Below are 17,230 nucleotides of genomic sequence, written 5' to 3'. Positions count from 1 at the left end.
CGATTGCTTTTGACTTGATTGCATTGACGGTAGAGTGCTCTGTAATCTACACCTCGTGATCATTCACCTCCTTGTTTACTGCTTATCATCAACTGTGGTAAACATGAGCAGAGGGCTTTAACAGCAAACCAGAAAGACTTCGCTGCAGACGTACACACACACACCAAGGAGGCGACCATGACCGCTTGGCTATGAAACATCTGGACCCATGGCGGCTTGGCACCGGATAACCGACGTCTCTTTGCTGCTCCAAGTCGGTTTGTTATTGTTGCTGTTGTCGGCTGGGAGCAGAGGGAGACCGCTGGAGAGATGTCTCGGCGGCAATTCTTGTTCGCCCCCGAGACCCCCCGTGGTCCTCAGTAAGTGTTTTCCAGTGTTTCTAGTCTTGTTCAACAAACTGTTGCTAAATAATTACGCAACTTCAGCCAGCTCATCAGCAGCTAGCTACGGTAGGGCAATATTCAAGATAGGCCAAACTCCCTTCTAAATTAAACCAAAATAGATCTCCTTGCATGCCGCAAACGATATATAGCTAAAGCTTCAAGTACATCTAAACAATTTTCAAATTACTATTTGGCAGTTCGGCTTGAAAATATTCATAAACTTTGGGCATACCTAACGTTAGTTTACATTTCAACTTTTGTAAATGTTTGGCCTGTCGGTCATTTTTCTTAGCCATTCCTCGTAGAGAGCCTCGTTTACCTGTATGTCGAATTTTGAGTATTATGTTGCTGTATCGTAACTCGTTTACATCCATTCTGAAAATGTATTTGGTCATCGTTTGTTGAGGATTTAATGTCGCGGTAGGCGTCTTATGCTATGTTGTGAAAGCGGTTTGGCTGGCCGTTGTCACGGAAAGGAACTCGGGTAAAGAAGAAAATGCACTCATTTTGACGTGTAGGCCTATTTACGAGATAAGTAAACATTTAAACCGTTTTGTCTGCAGACATCCTGCAAGTTATCCTTCTGAGAGCTGTGTGTGGTTGGGTGGGTTGTTTTTTAATCAGAGCAGTAACGTACCCTAATCATATGACTGAGTGGGAACAGAATATAGGCTAGTCATATTCTGCACTACAGCCAATAAGGTTCCACGGATACTATGGAAGTCTCCATCTAGACGTTTCTAGAATCTGTTTAATCCTACAATAAAGTGTGTCATTTGTAAATTTCAATTCATAATCCTGGTTTAAAGCTGTAACATAACACCTTTTTACCAGTTCAAATATCTTATTCTACTACATTATTGGGTTTAGAGTAGGGCTGCATGATATGGAGAAAATATCTAATTGCAATTATTTTGACTGATATTGCGATATGATTGACGTTATTGGAAGGAATGTTACTTTTTGTATCATTATTCTCATTTTCATTGAAAAATATTAAATAAAAAACAAAGTTTATAGTGGGATTTTTGCGAGGATCGGTACCAAACAAAGTTTTTTTCTTTTTCTTTATCTAGTAGGATGCAAATTGTAGGCTGGGATGTCTCTGCAGCAGCAGTAGAGATGTTCCGATACCGATACCAGTATAGGTATCGCCTCCGATACTGCCTAAAACGCTGGTATCGGTATTGGGAAGTACTGGAGTTTATGCACCGATCTGATACCACGTAATAAAGCCCTAAAGAAAATCTACGTTAAAGTAGTTTATTTATGTTCTTTTTCCGTTATAACTGACTGTCAAACTGGATAATAAAAAGGTTCTGTGGCATTCATTGTTTGTGTTTGTTCATGTTTCAACTTGAGCCAGACCGACAACAAAGATAGAAATAATATCACATCCATACAGGGATAGTAGTATACAGTTATTAAAACATAATAAAATATATGACACACTGGTATCGGATCGGTACTCGGTATCGGCCGATACGCAAGTTCAGGTATCGGAATCCGTATCTGGAAGCAAAAAAATGGTATCGGACCATCTCTAAGCAGCACAATACTTACTTCAGAATGGTTTGACACATATTTTGCCTTTAACAAATAAGGCTCTGCAATTTGGATATTGCACTAGTCCATATTGCGATTTTGATGGCATTGCGATTCATTGTGCTGCCCTAGTTTTAGAGTAATGTGATAAGAGTCTCTGTAGCTGCTTGACCCACAATGAACTCTTGCTGTTTGATTTTTCTTGTGGTTAAACACCAATGTGCTGTGTATGTGCTATCTGTGTGAGGAAAAATAAAAGTGAAGGTTAAGGTAAGTTGTCTCTAAATAAAAACGGAATTATGGTTATAAGATATATTTATTAAAGATAAAATATATGTAACGTTTCTGCATCAAAATGTCTAAAAACGACTAGACACTATAAAACGTGTCTAGTCGTTTTTAGACATTTTGATGCAGAAAAGTTATGAACGTCACAGTTAGCTGGATCATGACCCATACTTTTAAGATTAACCCTTAAAACATTACAATATATTAAATGTACTTCTATTTTAAGTGCTGTATACACTTCGATTGATACATTCAATTTTAAATTGGAGGCAGTTTATAAATAATAGGTTCATTATTAAAAATCTGATTGATTACTGAAGTCACTTTGCTGAAAAACAATCTAGTCTCTGGTTTTATACTGCCTCAAGTTTAAGGTGGTTCCTGATCTCTAAATTAACTATTGTGTATCTGCAACAAAAATGCTGTTTGTAGCCTCAATGCCATGCCAGCCAGTCACATGAGTGCAATCATATGATGAGTCAGTTCTAAAAGTTATCTACTTATGACACGTTGAAGTCAACATGAGTAGATAACTTGTTTAATCTACTCATGTTGACTTCATTTTACAATGAGAGCATGTCGTTAGTCAAGATAACTTAAGTCTCAAATTAGCAAATCAATCCTTTAACTGCAGTTTAGGAAGCTGGGAGTTTAGAGTTATATAAGTTATATACAAAAAAAAATATATATATATATATATATAATTGTTTTGTTTTTTGTGTACCTACATTATCCCAAATGTTTCCGACAATCCAATTCAAACCCAGAGAAATCTGTCATGTTAATCAAGGACACGGTCCGTGTCATTTGGTCACCGTCTTATTTCAATGGCATATCCTCTTTGCTCATGCATCAAGCGTTGATTGTTCGTATTTTAATTAAGAGACCCCCAGCGACAGAAAATTATATATTGTATGTTTAACATCATAGGGCTGCTGTTACAAACCAAGTCCCTGCAGATTGAATAACATAGTGTAAGACCATAGGTGGAGTTTGACATTCGAGCCAGGGGGGGCAAAAAACAAAAAAAACTCATTGTAGCAGCTGAGACCTGGCCTACCACTTGGGGAACACAGCACAAGCACATATGGACAAAACAAACATGCTAAATAAACATATATGTTTATTTTTAAAGCAGATTTTAAATTACATTGTAACAATTTAACAATCCGCCCTTATGAAATCCAATTGCGGCACGGCTGTCTGGGAACGCAATAGACAGACGGTGGTGGGATGCCCCGACACTTAAATTCAACTAAAATGTAACAGTGACCAATCAGTGTTTGACCTACGGTCTGTTGAGATGCCTCTCCAAATGCAGAAACCAAGTGCAGTCACACCATAAAACGTTAAGACATGTTAAGAAAAAAAGATCCGTTTTTTGCCGTAATCCAATGACACGAAAAAAAAAGTAATCCACAGCGATCAGTAGATCCACAAACAGAGTCACGGTGTATCCAGCAAGGCTGATACGAGCGTCACATTAACCAGCCAGCTCCAAACAGGTGAACGAGGCCTCTCCACTTTGCCGTTTAAACAAAGTGGAATAAAACATAGGCTATAAAAGTCCAAATCTACGCAAAACGCGCAATCAATTATTAAGCTGACATCACATTTATATAGGCTACATGGCATTTAGGCAACCTTTTATTGCAGTGTTGGCACGGAAAGATGTCCAGACTAGTGCAACAGTAATTTTCGTTTTTTGCGTCCTGCATATGTGTCGACAATGGTTTTAGGTGAGAGGCACAGCCCTTTTAAAAATTTTTTATTTTTTAATAAAGCAGTATATGAAATCAGATGTATTACCTACCACCATTTGGTTGTTTTGTGTTATTTAAAATATGTAAAAAAGATCTGGTCATGCCAGACGTAATTATTCCACTCATTTTTGAAACAGTGCAATTTCCCAGTTTCAGCCAGCAGGGGGGGGGCAGTGCTCCCCCTGCTGCACTGTTATAACACACACTGTTATAACACACACATCAATGTGGCATTAGAAAAAATGTGTTCTTTCTTTCCATCTTACTTTAGCCATATACTACTGACTGTCATGTGATTAATATTATTGATAGTAGGTGCAAACTGCCAATTGAACAAACCTATGGGTGACTATTGACACTCAAATGCATTTCTACAAACAACCAGTAGAATATTCCAGTTATAGATACAGGCCTGTGTGTGTCTTCTGTGATTTTTGTGCTACACTGACAGTAAGGCAACCACAAGGACCTATTCAACTATGTACTAATAGGTGAAAGAGGCCATTTAGTCCTGAGTTTATTCAGAACTCAGTGGCAGAGAATACAATCTGATACCAGGATCCTAGTGAACAAGTTTAAACTGACCCAATGAAAGATCTATAAAATGGCACCATTAATTTAAAGTTAACATCAAAGACATTACGCCTTTTGTAGATGTGCATATATGCATATGTTTTGTTTTGTGGATGTTGTTTGGTCATGTGCAGAGAGGCAGAAAGCGAGAAGAAGAAAATGCTAATAAATTAAGCTTTTTGCCTAGTCTCATTTCAAGTTGAATTACTGATAGTCTAAAATAGAAAAAATATCCAAGGCATTCTTCTTGCATTTTTTTAAAGCCTTTATTTAAATGGCTGTTTCATATAGAAATCTTAGTACATAAAAAAAATATAACTGGGCAGCAACCCACGCGTAGTGGCACAAGCGGCCTTCTTACGCGTGGGTTGCTGCCCAGCTGGCTTTTGAAATTTTTTGCAAGAGTGCCTTGGACCTTTTTTTTTCTTCTTTTTTTTTTCGATTCTGAACTTTTGTTTTCCCTTCCAAAGAGCACTTTCATGTTTTGTTTGAATTTCTGAGCACTCCAGATTTTTATTTCTTCTTGAATTACTGATAACTGACAAGAAGGAGTCCTATATCCATTACAAATGTGTGTGTGGAAGCAGGGTAGACATGAAATAATCATTCAAGGCAAGGCAGCCTTATTCGTATAGCACATTTCAGCAACAAGGCAAATTAAAGTGCTTTACATTGAAGAGCATTGTGTTACTGCCATTAGACTTCATTATACTGTACTGTATATCCACAATAACAATACTTGGAAAATCTTGTGGTGACAGTGATGTTGCCGATATGTGATTGATTGCTAATGTGACTCTTTGCAGTTCCGGGGGATCTGGGAAACCAGTTGGAGGCGAAGCTGGATAAACCCAGTGTGGTCCATTACATCTGCTATAAGAAGACTGACTTCTTCTTCACTCTGTGGCTCAACCTGGAACTGCTGGTCCCTGTAGCCATAGACTGTTGGATCGACAACATAAGGTATTACATCTGTTCACGTCAGACTCTTGCACGGTATCGGGCAGGTAACCAATGGGTAGTCTCGCATTGCCAGACCTTCCTCCACAGCGCTGTGGAGGAGGATCTGGGTAGTCCACACAGCTTTTCGGGATGGGAGAAAAACATGCTCTGGTTTATTGGCATTTCTTTTAAACCAATCGTCATGGGCGGCGCTAAGCACCGGGCAGAGCCACGGTGCCGCTGCAAAATAGCCTCGGGAAGGAACTTGTTTTGGTGGAACATTTCAAAAGTTGTTTTAGTCGTGCAACAGAAAACTCAGATTGGACAGATAGTCTAGCTAGCTGTCTGGATTTACCCTGCAGAGATCTGAGGAGCAGTTAACCATAGTCCTCATAAATCCAACACAAAGAAAGCGGAAGGTAACGGACACCCGGCCGAAAAAGACATCCAGCGGAATTTCCGGCGGCATCGGAGCAATCCCGGAAGTGGAACGTCGTGTATATAGACTACCCGATGGGTAACTCGTAAAGTAGTGGTGTAACGTAGGGCTGCTCGATATTGAGAACATCATAATCACAATTATTTTGGTCAATATTGAAATCACCACTATTTTGCACGATTACTCATTGACTTTTGGAAAGATTTTCCTTTTATTGAATTTAAAAAAAAAAGTTAAACAAATCAACAGTGAAAACACCTTGAACTGTGAAATTTCCCTCCATACTTTTCCCCTTGAACTTTTTGAATTCCCCTTCAAATAAATAGTAAGAAATATATTCCAGTGTTGGCTAAGTGAGTTTAGCCTTCGGGAGGGGCGAAAGTGCGCGCGTCATTCCGAACACAAGACAAAATAAGAGTTTACTTTCTCAATGACATTGTTTTTCTGAAGGCTAAAATCGACATCAAAATTTGATTATTGCACAGCCCCAGTGTAACGGGTAAAGAAATACAGTATATGCAGTTTTGCAAAACTGGACCCGTGCAGGACTCTGGTTCACATTCAGATATAAAGTAGGCTACTGATTGTCAGTCAGTGATGCATTGATCGACCTCACCAAATGCACAAGATGTACTCTTGTAAAAGGTTAGTTGATGTCCGGTGTCCAGGGAAATCTGATGTTCTTTTACATCGCTATTTTATTTTGTGTGAAGAGATCATGAACATTACATTTATAATTCACTTTTTTTTAATTTTTTTTTTATTGATGATCACTGTGGTATTTTTTTCCTATGGTAAGGGTGACCAAATTGGTTGAAATATTTTGCCTTTGCTGTTTTTGTAGGAAAACACTTGATTTTCTGTAAAAACATGCTCTGGTGCAAATTCCAAAAGTGCATATTCCTTCCTAGAGGTGCTGTCAATAGGATCAGGCGGTGGGTAGATGGGATCAATGACCTGTTTGGCTTTGCATTAATAGTTATCTACCTACGTTGGAAAAACTGACCTTCGGACCCTCCATTTATCGACAACGTATGGAAGGAAAAATAACATTCCTTTTAATGTCTCTATCAGCAACCAACTGAAAAGGAGAATATTGAGTAAGCCTGTGTTTTAGCCATACAACTATTATTATCTTATTCCTTGTTAGTGGTTTACTGGAACATAATTGTGTATCATAAGGATGTTTATATATTGTTATTGTTTAGTCATTTAGACATCAGAACTGTGAGCTACAACATCTCGAAATGAGAACTTTGGCGTGATGCAATTAAATAGGGCAATAATGTTGTATTATTGCTCTGGTCCCTGTTCTGAAGACATGGTTTTACTTATCCAGGCTAACATGATATTAGCAAGACAAAACTGACCGTTAGTTCTCATCTATATAACTCTAAACTCCCAGCTTCCTAAACTGCAGTTAAAGGATTGATTTGCTAATTTGAGACTTAAGTTATCTTGACTAACGACATGCTCTCATTGTAAAATGAAGTCAACATGAGTAGATTAAACAAGTTATCTACTCATGTTGACTTCAACGTGTCATAAGTAGATAACTTTTAGAACTGACTCATCATATGATTGCACTCATGTGACTGGCTGGCATGGCATTGAGGCTACAAACAGCATTTTTGTTGCAGATACACAATAGTTAATTTAGAGATCAGGAACCACCTTAAACTTGAGGCAGTATAAAACCAGAGACTAGATTGTTTTTCAGCAAAGTAACTTCAGTAATCAATCAGATTTTTAATAATGAACCGATTATTTATAGACTGTCTCCAATTTAAAATTGAATGTTTCAATCTAAGTGTATACAGCACTTAAAATAGAAGTACATTTAATATATTGTAATGTTTTAAGGGTTAATCTTAAAGCTAACTGTGATGTTCATAAGGGGCACTTTTGCAAGTTTGGGTGTAAAGCTAGCTTATGGAACCTTTGCTAACCATGTCCACAAGTGACGTGTACAGGATAATGGTAAATGCTCAAACAGTAGAGCAAGTAGAGACGAGTCATTAAAGGCAGGGTTGGTAATGTTGAAAAGCTAGCAAGATTTGAAAGTAGCATCTCCTCGGGGCTCTGTCTAACCCCTCCCCCTGCCCTTGGGGCTTCGACCCACACACAGACGTGCACGAGCGCCGCTGCCTCAGAGCAGAGAGGAGAAAGGAGCGCAATTTCACTCCTCAAAACTTACTAAGTTACTAAGTAACCGCGGCAGTGGCAACTTTTGGTGAGTTCTCTCCTCCATTCTGCAGCAGACTTGCAGTAACTCCGGTGGTGACGAGGCAATATGAGCTCAGGCTCGTACACAGGAGGGGTAGCGTACGCGCAGCAAGTAGGCATTTCATTGGTTCTTTCCATAGGAAAAATAAATGGACAACGTGTTTTCCACGGAGACCAGTGAAGTCTATTAGAAGCACTTTTGCGGTGATGGCTGAGCGTTGCTGCGCAGCCTCCAACTGGGTTGGAAGTATTCTGGTAGCTGTACCAAGAAAAAAATCTCAATCATTCCCAATCTTGCAGCAACAGAGAGCGTAACTATATGTTAGGAGATAACATAGACACAGGCTAATTATTGCTAACTAAAATGCTAGTTAACATTAGTAACTAGTGATAAGATATATAAGCCAATGGAGCCTTTTATACATTGTTGTGTTTCTTTAGAAATAAACAATGGACAAATAATCTTTAAACGCTTCAGATGTAAAGTTATTCACTGTCAAAGTGGCGCCAAAATGAATGGCAATGGGATGCTAATGGTGGGTGATGGCTTGATAGCAACAAAATGGCTCCATAGGAGCTACGCTTTACCTCCTGGCTTACCCCCTTGGTTCTTTCCAAGCGGACCGCGAGGCAATGATTCATTATGCTTCTGCTTGGCAAACCCAGACTTCTTCTCTCACATCTGCATGGAAGTTTTAGAGTTAGGGAAGTTGTTGTCACACATAACTAACAAGGCGGTGGGACGATGGTGATGTGAAATGGGAAGTGTTTCTGTTGCCTCGTACTAGTGAGATGTATTTGTGAGTGTGACAGTTGTGCGGTTCACCACAATTGCAGAACTGACACGGAACAAATTCTCCTTGTAATAACTTGTGCGTGTGCAGGCTGATCTACAACAGGACCACACACAGCACCTCGCCACCGCCGGGTGTGGACATCCGTGTCCCGGGGTTCGGACAGACATTTCCACTGGAGTATCTGGACCCCAGCAAACACAGTGTTGGTGAGTTAAAGGCCCAAAACCAAATAGTTCTTTAGAGAAGTGAGAACTGGGGCAAAATGTCCTCACTCTCAAAGGTATAAATGAGTCCTCACAAAGATAGAAAAACAGGAATCTGATTATAACTTTTGTTATTTTGTTAACACTGCTTAAGTGTTGGAATGAGACTGAAATGTATGATGCTTTATTTTTTCTTTTCGTGTGTGTGTGTGTGTGTGTGTGTGTGTGTGTGTGTGTCCTAGGCATGTATTTCTTTACCATAGTGCAGTCGCTGGTAGATTGGGGCTACACCCGAGATGATGATGTCAGAGGAGCTCCCTATGATTGGAGGAAAGCCCCCAGTAAGCAACCACGCACACGCACTAACATTCATCCCCTTAGCTGTTATCCTAACCCATGACTGATGAGACCCCACCTGTAAAACCCAAAATACACATTTTCATTCTCATGGTTTTCACAAGTCTCCTAAGGTGACGTCACAACAACACTCGTGTTGCTGCTCTTCACAAGGACCGAAGTACACAAAGCATATTAGCTGGTATTTGGAGAATGTATCTGTTTGTGTTTTGTGTGTTAAAGCAAATGGGACATTTAAAACATGTGACACACAGAAACATACGCAATGTGTTAAAATTCAGCATTTAAGGAATCTACAGAATCTTTTAGCAGGCGTGCTAAATGGTTTGGAGCCCATGAAAGACTTGCGTCTATGAATTTTGGGAGTACGAATTTTCCAATATGAGGAAACAAACAACAATGAGCAGTGTTCTAGCCAGTATTGGAAATTGTGGGTATTTTTGGCAGTGAAGTCAGAATGTATAGGGATACATAACCTGGGAAAGTGTAGGACATTTTCCCCATCAGGCCACATATTTCAACTGGTCCACTCCTGTTAGAGCTTAGCTTAGCTTAGCGCTCCAACTTCTAATACAATACAGGGGATTTCACAGCAGGGCCAGCTCTGTTAACTCATTTACTCTGTTGATCTTTTGTCCTCTATCAGATGAGAATAAAGAGTATTTCCTGGCGCTGCAACAGATGATTGAAGAGATGGCGGAGAAGGCGGGTGGGCCTGTGGTGCTCATCGCGCACAGCATGGGCAACATGTACACCTTGTACTTCCTCAACCAGCAGCCACAGGCCTGGAAAGACAGATACATCAAAGCATTCATTGCCCTGGGAGCACCATGGGCAGGGGTGGCCAAGACCCTCCGTGTGGTCACCTCTGGTAAGATATGGAACCGGTATTATGCAAACAGTTTTATTATGCTTATGGGGGGTCTGATCCTGCAGTATGTTTTGTAGTAGACAAGAACAGTTATCTCCCTGCCTTCACAGGAAAAGTTCAGGATAAAACAAAGTAGGGCTGGGCAATATATATCTATATAGTAGATTTTGTCTTAGATTTTGGATATCCTAATATCTTTTACATGGATAGTGTTATGTAATTAAAATGAATGTAAATTTCTTAACTTACCAGATTGCTCTAGCTGTTCTATTATTAACCTTTAACCATTTAGTTATTATTGATGATTATTTATCTAAAATCTAGTTGTGTAAATATTTTGTTAAAGCAACAATTATCAACAATATCGGCGCAAAATCGACATTGAGGTATTTGGTCAATAATATTGTTATATCTGATTTTCTCCATATCGCCCAGCCCTAAAAAGAGGAAAGAAGAGAGCATACTAATGTTACAGAAAGATTAAAAGCTAAATATTTTGAATGAATATTACACAGAAGTATGCATGAACCCACATACCTTCAGAAAGAGAAAAACAAAGCATATACAAGCTCTTTTTTTGTGTGCATAAATTGTCTCTGTGCCACAAAATGCTCCACACAAACGAGTGGAAGATTAGAAAGTGGAGATTAGTTGTTTTTGTCATCAATCATCTTAGTCCCTTCTCTGTAACTTGCTCTCACGCCCACAATTGTTTCTTGTCATAAAACATATATACATCAAAACGTAGGTATGCCTGCCTACTTTCAGCCAATGTGCTCATTTAAGCAATAGGACTTGTATATTTTGCTCGGTGAGCTTCCAAATGACAACGGCTCCAAATCTTCCTCCATTCGCTGCCCATGTTCAACATCCTTGACATTTCCACGCAATGGCACAGCGAACCACTTTTTTGAATCGTGGATATGCCCACATTTTTTTATTTTTCCTCATAGATTTTACATCAATACGTTCCCAAACTCTCTTGCAGCGCTGAAGATGAAGTCATTTCACTTATGCCACCCATAGTTTATGCTGTCTGAGCCTTTCTTTCACAGGTCGCTCTCAGTGACCCTTAAGGCGCTGACACACCAGTCCGATTATCGGCCGTCGGACAGTCTGGTGAGGTCGGTGACTCAAGTCTGTTTGGTGTGTTCCGTGCCGTTGTCAGTCGGAGGAGCTGTTGGCTTTAATTTGGGCTGATTTTACTTGTTGAATCGGCCAGTGGGCAGTCGGACTCAATGACCAATCTGATTGGTGGAGTGCTAGCCCTTGACTAGCGAATCACTGCACTTATGTCAAAACACTTACCGGAAATGAGCGTGACGAACGCCTCTCAAAATCTGACGAAAATCTTTCAAACTGACCTCTGTCGATCAAAAAAACAGACAGATTCAGTAACCGTATGGCCTATTTCTCACTTTAAATGTTTTCAGAAACACGTTTCGGCGAACTATTTTCGTAAAATACGAGATCGTATTCTGAACGAGCAGCCATTATGGTTTGAAATTCGGGAGAAGCCAGACCCACGTGACGCTTTTGTCATTTCCGGTTTTCATTTTTTGGGCGACAATACAGATTAACGCTACCTGCTGTTATGGAGACGTATTACGTCTCACGCATGCGCAGAACGTACGCTCAAGTCGGCGTCGCTCCGGTGTGTTCCGAGGCACTTTTTGGACCGACGGGAGCCGAGTGATCAGTCCGACTGCCTTTTCTTCCGACGGTCGGCTGTCGGGTTGGTGTGTCAGAGCCTTTAATGGCAGCAGTCTGACACAGGTGATAGTCGTTAGCTGATTACAAACATCAGCGATCAAAGCGATCTCCTCTGTGTTTACAAACATGGACATTGATTAGTAAGCATGAAGCAGCAGATTGGCCAGACAGTTAAATTGCAACTACAGACAGTAATATGTCATTCGCTTGCCACTGCTGTGCCACTGTAGTAACACCTACAACTTTCATACAATATGGCTATTATTCAACTTTTAAAGACATAATAATTCAATCAATTATCACTTTTCCACATTTCTTACAACTTCACCTTCTTCTTACACATTTTAACCAGCAATCCAGTTTAGCTTAAGCATTGGCTTTTCAAAAAAAAAAAACTTTAATTATTCCACAACTTTTTTTACATTAGTGGTGTTATTCAACTTGTCAATGAAATTCATACCAATTCAAACAATTCCCACTCTTCCAACTATTCTCACAACTTCAACTTCTTCTTACAGATTTAAGCTATTAATCCAGTAGCAATTTAGCTACACGCATTTTCTGCAGGAAATGCATTTTCTAGTTAAATATCAACACCTCTAACTTTAAGGTGTAACTGTCACGTAGCTAACTGGACCAACTGGCTTGCTAATACACCAGCCCCTTTAAGATTGAAGAGTAAAAAAAAAAAAAAAAGAGTACAACATCTGATCTGGCACTTGATAAAGTGAAAATAAAATTCAGTAATGATGAATAATGTAAATTGCACACACAAAACACCACAAATTTACAAAATGCCAAATATAATCAATAAATAAGCACACTACACATGGATAAACCTAATGATCGCCCTTTGAAGGCCAACTATTATTTAGACATTGCTCCTGCGTCGAAGCTTGATTCTGAGATGGTCGGACTGGCCTGGGGCTTCAACAAGACACTAATGTTCCATCCTTTCTAATTAAGACATCGAAGATTAGTTTTATTTGTCCAAATGAATATCTGCTGTCTGATGTGGTCTATGCTGGGAAACAAAACCTGAGTTCAAAATCCAACAGTTGTTTCTGAACAGCTGTGAGCGAACTGTCCCCTTAGAGCAAGTCGCTAATGCTACTGTAGTTAAATGTGCTTCAAAGATGCCTTTTTTAACTTTGAGTCCATTGCTATTTTACCACTAAAGAACTCCTTAAGAGTGAGCAGTTTAATGGTGTTACCAAAGATCCTCCATACTAAAGATTCAAGCAGCGGCAATGGTATTAAAGGTCCTATGACATGCTGCTTTTTGGATGCTTTTATATAGGCCTCAGTGGTCCCCTAATACTGTATCTTAAGATTCTTTCCCGAAATTCAGCCTTGGTGCAGAATTACAGCCACTACGAGCCAGTCCCACAATGAGCTTTCCTTAGGAGTGCCATTTTTGTGTCTGTAGCTTTAAATGCTATTGAGGAGGAGAGAGGGGGGGCAAGGTGGAGGGTGGGGGTGTGGCCTTGACCAACTGCCATGCTTTCGCTCGTTTGCAAGCCAGGATGTCTCTCTCTTTCTCATGGGCGGGCCAAATTCTCTGGGCGGGCAAAGCAGAGAAAGGGGAGGTAACCTTTCCCTGTATGACGTCATGTAGCGAAGATTCCAGATCGGCCCATCTGAGCTTTCATTTTCTCAAAGGCAGAGCAGGATACCCAGGGCTCGGTTTACATCTATCGTCATTTCTAGCCACTGGGGGACCATAGGCAGGGGAGGGGAACTAATATTAATGTTAAAAAAACTCATAAAGTGACATTTTCATGCCATGGGACCTTTAAACAGTACACACTTCCTGTCTCTTAAATGGGCATGGCCAGACACAGTTTAGGGTCTTTGGCGTGGCCTCGTTTGAAAGTGTAGTGAACGTCGTGTGGATGGATGAAAAGTTATATTTGTATAATTTATGTATTTAAACAAATTTATTAATTACGTATGCTTACTTTAGCTAACATTAGATATTTACACAGCTAAAAGCCATATTTAGTATTATGGAGATTAGTTTTGTTAGGGCATTCACAAACGTTAGTTGACGTTAGCTTATCTGTGTTGCCAGATCTCGCGAGAGTTTGTTCCTGAGACAGGAATAGATCTCAAACAAAGTTAGTTTTCTCAGATTGTGTCGGTCAGAAAAATGCCTTTTTTAATGTCCAAAACAACACAGCCTGTGTAATAATGTGTAGAAACTGCTCTCCTTGTTCTTCTATCAGATTCCTTCAAACTGCTCAGACCAAATTGCAAAAAAAAAAAAAAGACATTTACATCAGATCCTGTATGTCGATAAATGTTTTCCTACCTGTAACCCTGACACAATCAGGATTAGACAGTACTGTGCAACACATTCCACTGTATATCTGTGTGTCATGGGTTTCAGGTATGTCTCCCTGGACATGAGTAGTGTGTTTTTATTTAAAGAAGCCAGAAAATGAAACACGGATTTCTTTTCTCTGCCCACAGGTGATAATAACCGCATCCCAGTGATCAGCCCATTGAAGATTCGCTCCCAACAACGTTCTGCTGTCTCCACCTCCTGGCTGCTTCCCTATGCCCACTCCTGGCCCAAAGATCATGTGCGTGTGTGTGTATGTGTGTGTGTGTGTGTGTGTGTGCATGTATGGATAGGCATCATTTTCTTGAGTTTTGTGGAGCTGATAGTCCTAATTAGCTTTGCAGCAATTCATTCGGCAATGGCTTGAATGTAACGGACGTTCGATAATATCAAAAAGTTACGCACTAAAGCTTTAAGCATTTTGGTAGAAGTAACCAAATCAAACAACTGAGAAAGTAATTTTTTTTTCTCTATCCATCACCAGGTCTTGGTGCAGACGCCCACCACCAACTACACTGTGCTGGACTACAAGCGCTTCTACTCAGACATCGGTTTTGAGGACGGTTGGCTGATGCGGCAGGACACAGAGCCACTGGTGGCCGACCTCAAGCCCCCCAGAGTGGCCGTCCATTGCTTGTACGGCAGTGGTGTCCCCACGATGGAGGCCTTCCAGTACTCTGACAAGTTCCCCGACGTGGAGCCCACGGTTGTGTCAGGCGACGGGGACGGGACGGTGAACCTACGGAGCGGCATCCAGTGCAGGCGGTGGGTGGGAAAGCAAAAACAGCCTGTGATGTTAAAGGAGCTTCCAGGGAACGAACATGTGAACATGCTGTTGAACATAACGACTGTGTCTTACATCAAGACTGTGCTGTTCTCCCCGTGATGCTGGCAGAAACTGATGGCTTTACACACACACACACACACACACACACACACACACAGGCTCATCTCGCCTGTCTCCATGAACATTGACTGCCAAAATATTCCTGTGCAGAATTAAGTTAATTTAAATAACTTGTATAGCTGTAATTATACAACTTATGTTAGTCATGTTGTTTACTGTTGAGTGAGCCCAAATACAATAATGTTTATATTGGTCTCTGCTTTTAAAGAACCCCCGAGATTTTATCTACTAAATCCACATATTAATATAGGACGTTTATGTACAAGTCAATCACAGGGATATCCTCTATGTGCCACTTTCCTGAGCTATTAATCGAAGTCAGATGTTTTTATTAAAGTTGTGAGAGAGATTTCTGAACTCTTTTGACTCTAATGTTGTTAGGCTAAATGGTAAAGCACATACTGTTTTTTATTTTTATTTATATATATATATATATAATCTTTCTCAGTGCAACAGGTCAGGGTTTGTGCTTGGTATGTGTTTAAAAAGTAGACCCTAACCAAAACAACTTGCTTAATTTTTTTTTTGTCGTTTGATTTTTGTTGATCTTTGTTTTGTTTTTTTTGCATGCAGCCAAGCTGATGGTCTGGGGTTTTTGTTTATCTTGTGTTGTGCACATTACATGAGTCATGCGCTTAAGGACTGGATACCTTAGTCAGGTTGCAGCCACTCAAAGGTCTGACAAAAAGATTAAACCGTTTTTTGGACAGAAAATCTTAACTCAAAGTCCACTTACTAGCTTTTTCAGGAGCTTTGAATAACACCTCACGGTCTTAAAGGAGTCGGCTCCATCCACTGAGTTTGCTCTATTCATCGATGAAGACCAGAGATGCAATTGAAAGCTCCAGAAAAAGCTAGCAAGTGGACTGTTAGTCACCATTTGTTTTGTCAAACGCTTGAAAAATGGACTCAAACGTTTAAACAAAAAAAGATTTGCTAAAAAATACAACTTACCTCAAGGTCCAATTACTAGCTTGTGACAAGGCTTTCAACTGCATTTCATGGTCTTCATCAACAATCAAAGAGTTTGCTCAGTATTTGTGGAGATAGCTCAGTTGTCCTGTCTAAAGCTCAGAACAAAGTTCCATGCTTAGGCCATGCGATGCTTTGTCCGCTGCTGAACATTAGATGTAGGTGAAAGCACCAGTTTTATTTTGTCAACTGTTTGACGGTCAAGAGAGAGCTTTTAAGCTCAATTTTCAAACAACAGCCAAATGGTAGTGACAGGCTATTTGTTGTTCTAAATTAAATGACCTGCTATTTAAAGCTCTTTCTCTTCACTTTCCATGTCATTTACAGTACATGTTGGATGGGTCTGTACACATTTTGTGCCTAGACAGACTGGATTTACACAGGCACAAATGAGGGGACTTTTATTGTTTGATGGTATAAATCTTTTTCCCCCAGTTTTTCTTTTCTGCATGCAGAGTTTAAAACCTGACTCCTAATCCTTGTGTGACATGCAGTGAGAATCTCTCTGACCTAAATGATTTTGCTGTGCCATCAGTCTCTCTCTGTGTTGGACCAATGTGATATATTCTTGAGTGTCATATCTCCTGTGAACTATCATAAATGTTGGTCATAAATGTGTGTTGCCTTATATGGAGTAAAATATTACATTAAGCTGTTTACCCTACCAATTCTCTCCTCTGTGTTCATGTCAGTGAGGTCAAATGGCAAGATATGACTGTGTTGGAACCACTCGGTGAGGTTTCAATACTGATTTAAAGTCCACAACTTCCTTTCATTGAGGCTTTTGCATGCCACCCATTCAAATGCCTCGTATTTTTCTAAAAGCTACTTTCGGTGACACTTCAACCTTTCTGAACCCTGATCACATCTCGTAGCATTAGTTTTGCATAAAAAAAAAAAATAA

The 17,230-nt window shown here is 40.0% G+C and overlaps 1 protein-coding gene across 1 annotated transcript; it reads left to right on the top strand.

Moving 5' to 3' along the window:
• Nucleotides 1-28: 28 nt before the first annotated feature.
• pla2g15 (phospholipase A2, group XV) lies at nt 29-16,620 on the top strand. Its single transcript, XM_078257749.1, has 7 exons — nt 29-359; nt 5,359-5,515; nt 9,044-9,162; nt 9,402-9,500; nt 10,163-10,387; nt 14,576-14,688; nt 14,932-16,620. Exons 1-7 carry the CDS (start codon nt 209-211, stop codon nt 15,331-15,333), a joined length of 1,266 nt encoding a protein of 421 aa, XP_078113875.1. The 5' UTR covers nt 29-208; the 3' UTR covers nt 15,334-16,620.
• Nucleotides 16,621-17,230: the final 610 nt, after the last annotated feature.

This window comes from Sander vitreus, chromosome 8, assembly GCF_031162955.1.
Source record: "Sander vitreus isolate 19-12246 chromosome 8, sanVit1, whole genome shotgun sequence".
In the NCBI taxonomy this organism is placed as follows: domain Eukaryota; kingdom Metazoa; phylum Chordata; class Actinopteri; order Perciformes; family Percidae; genus Sander; species Sander vitreus.
Note: the sequence above shows the minus strand (reverse complement) of the source record. Positions and strands in the feature narration are given on the sequence as shown.

What these genes read in the sequence shown, in the direction of transcription:
- pla2g15 (XM_078257749.1), top strand. Translation starts at nt 209, where the DNA reads ATGGCGGCTTGGCACCGGATAACCGACGTCTCTTTGCTGCTCCAAGTC. An exon ending in TGTTGGATCGACAACATAAG is followed by an intron (nt 5,516 to 9,043) that starts GTATTACATCTG and finishes GTGCGTGTGCAG; the next exon opens with GCTGATCTACAACAGGACCA. An exon ending in ACTCCTGGCCCAAAGATCAT is followed by an intron (nt 14,689 to 14,931) that starts GTGCGTGTGTGT and finishes ATCCATCACCAG; the next exon opens with GTCTTGGTGCAGACGCCCAC.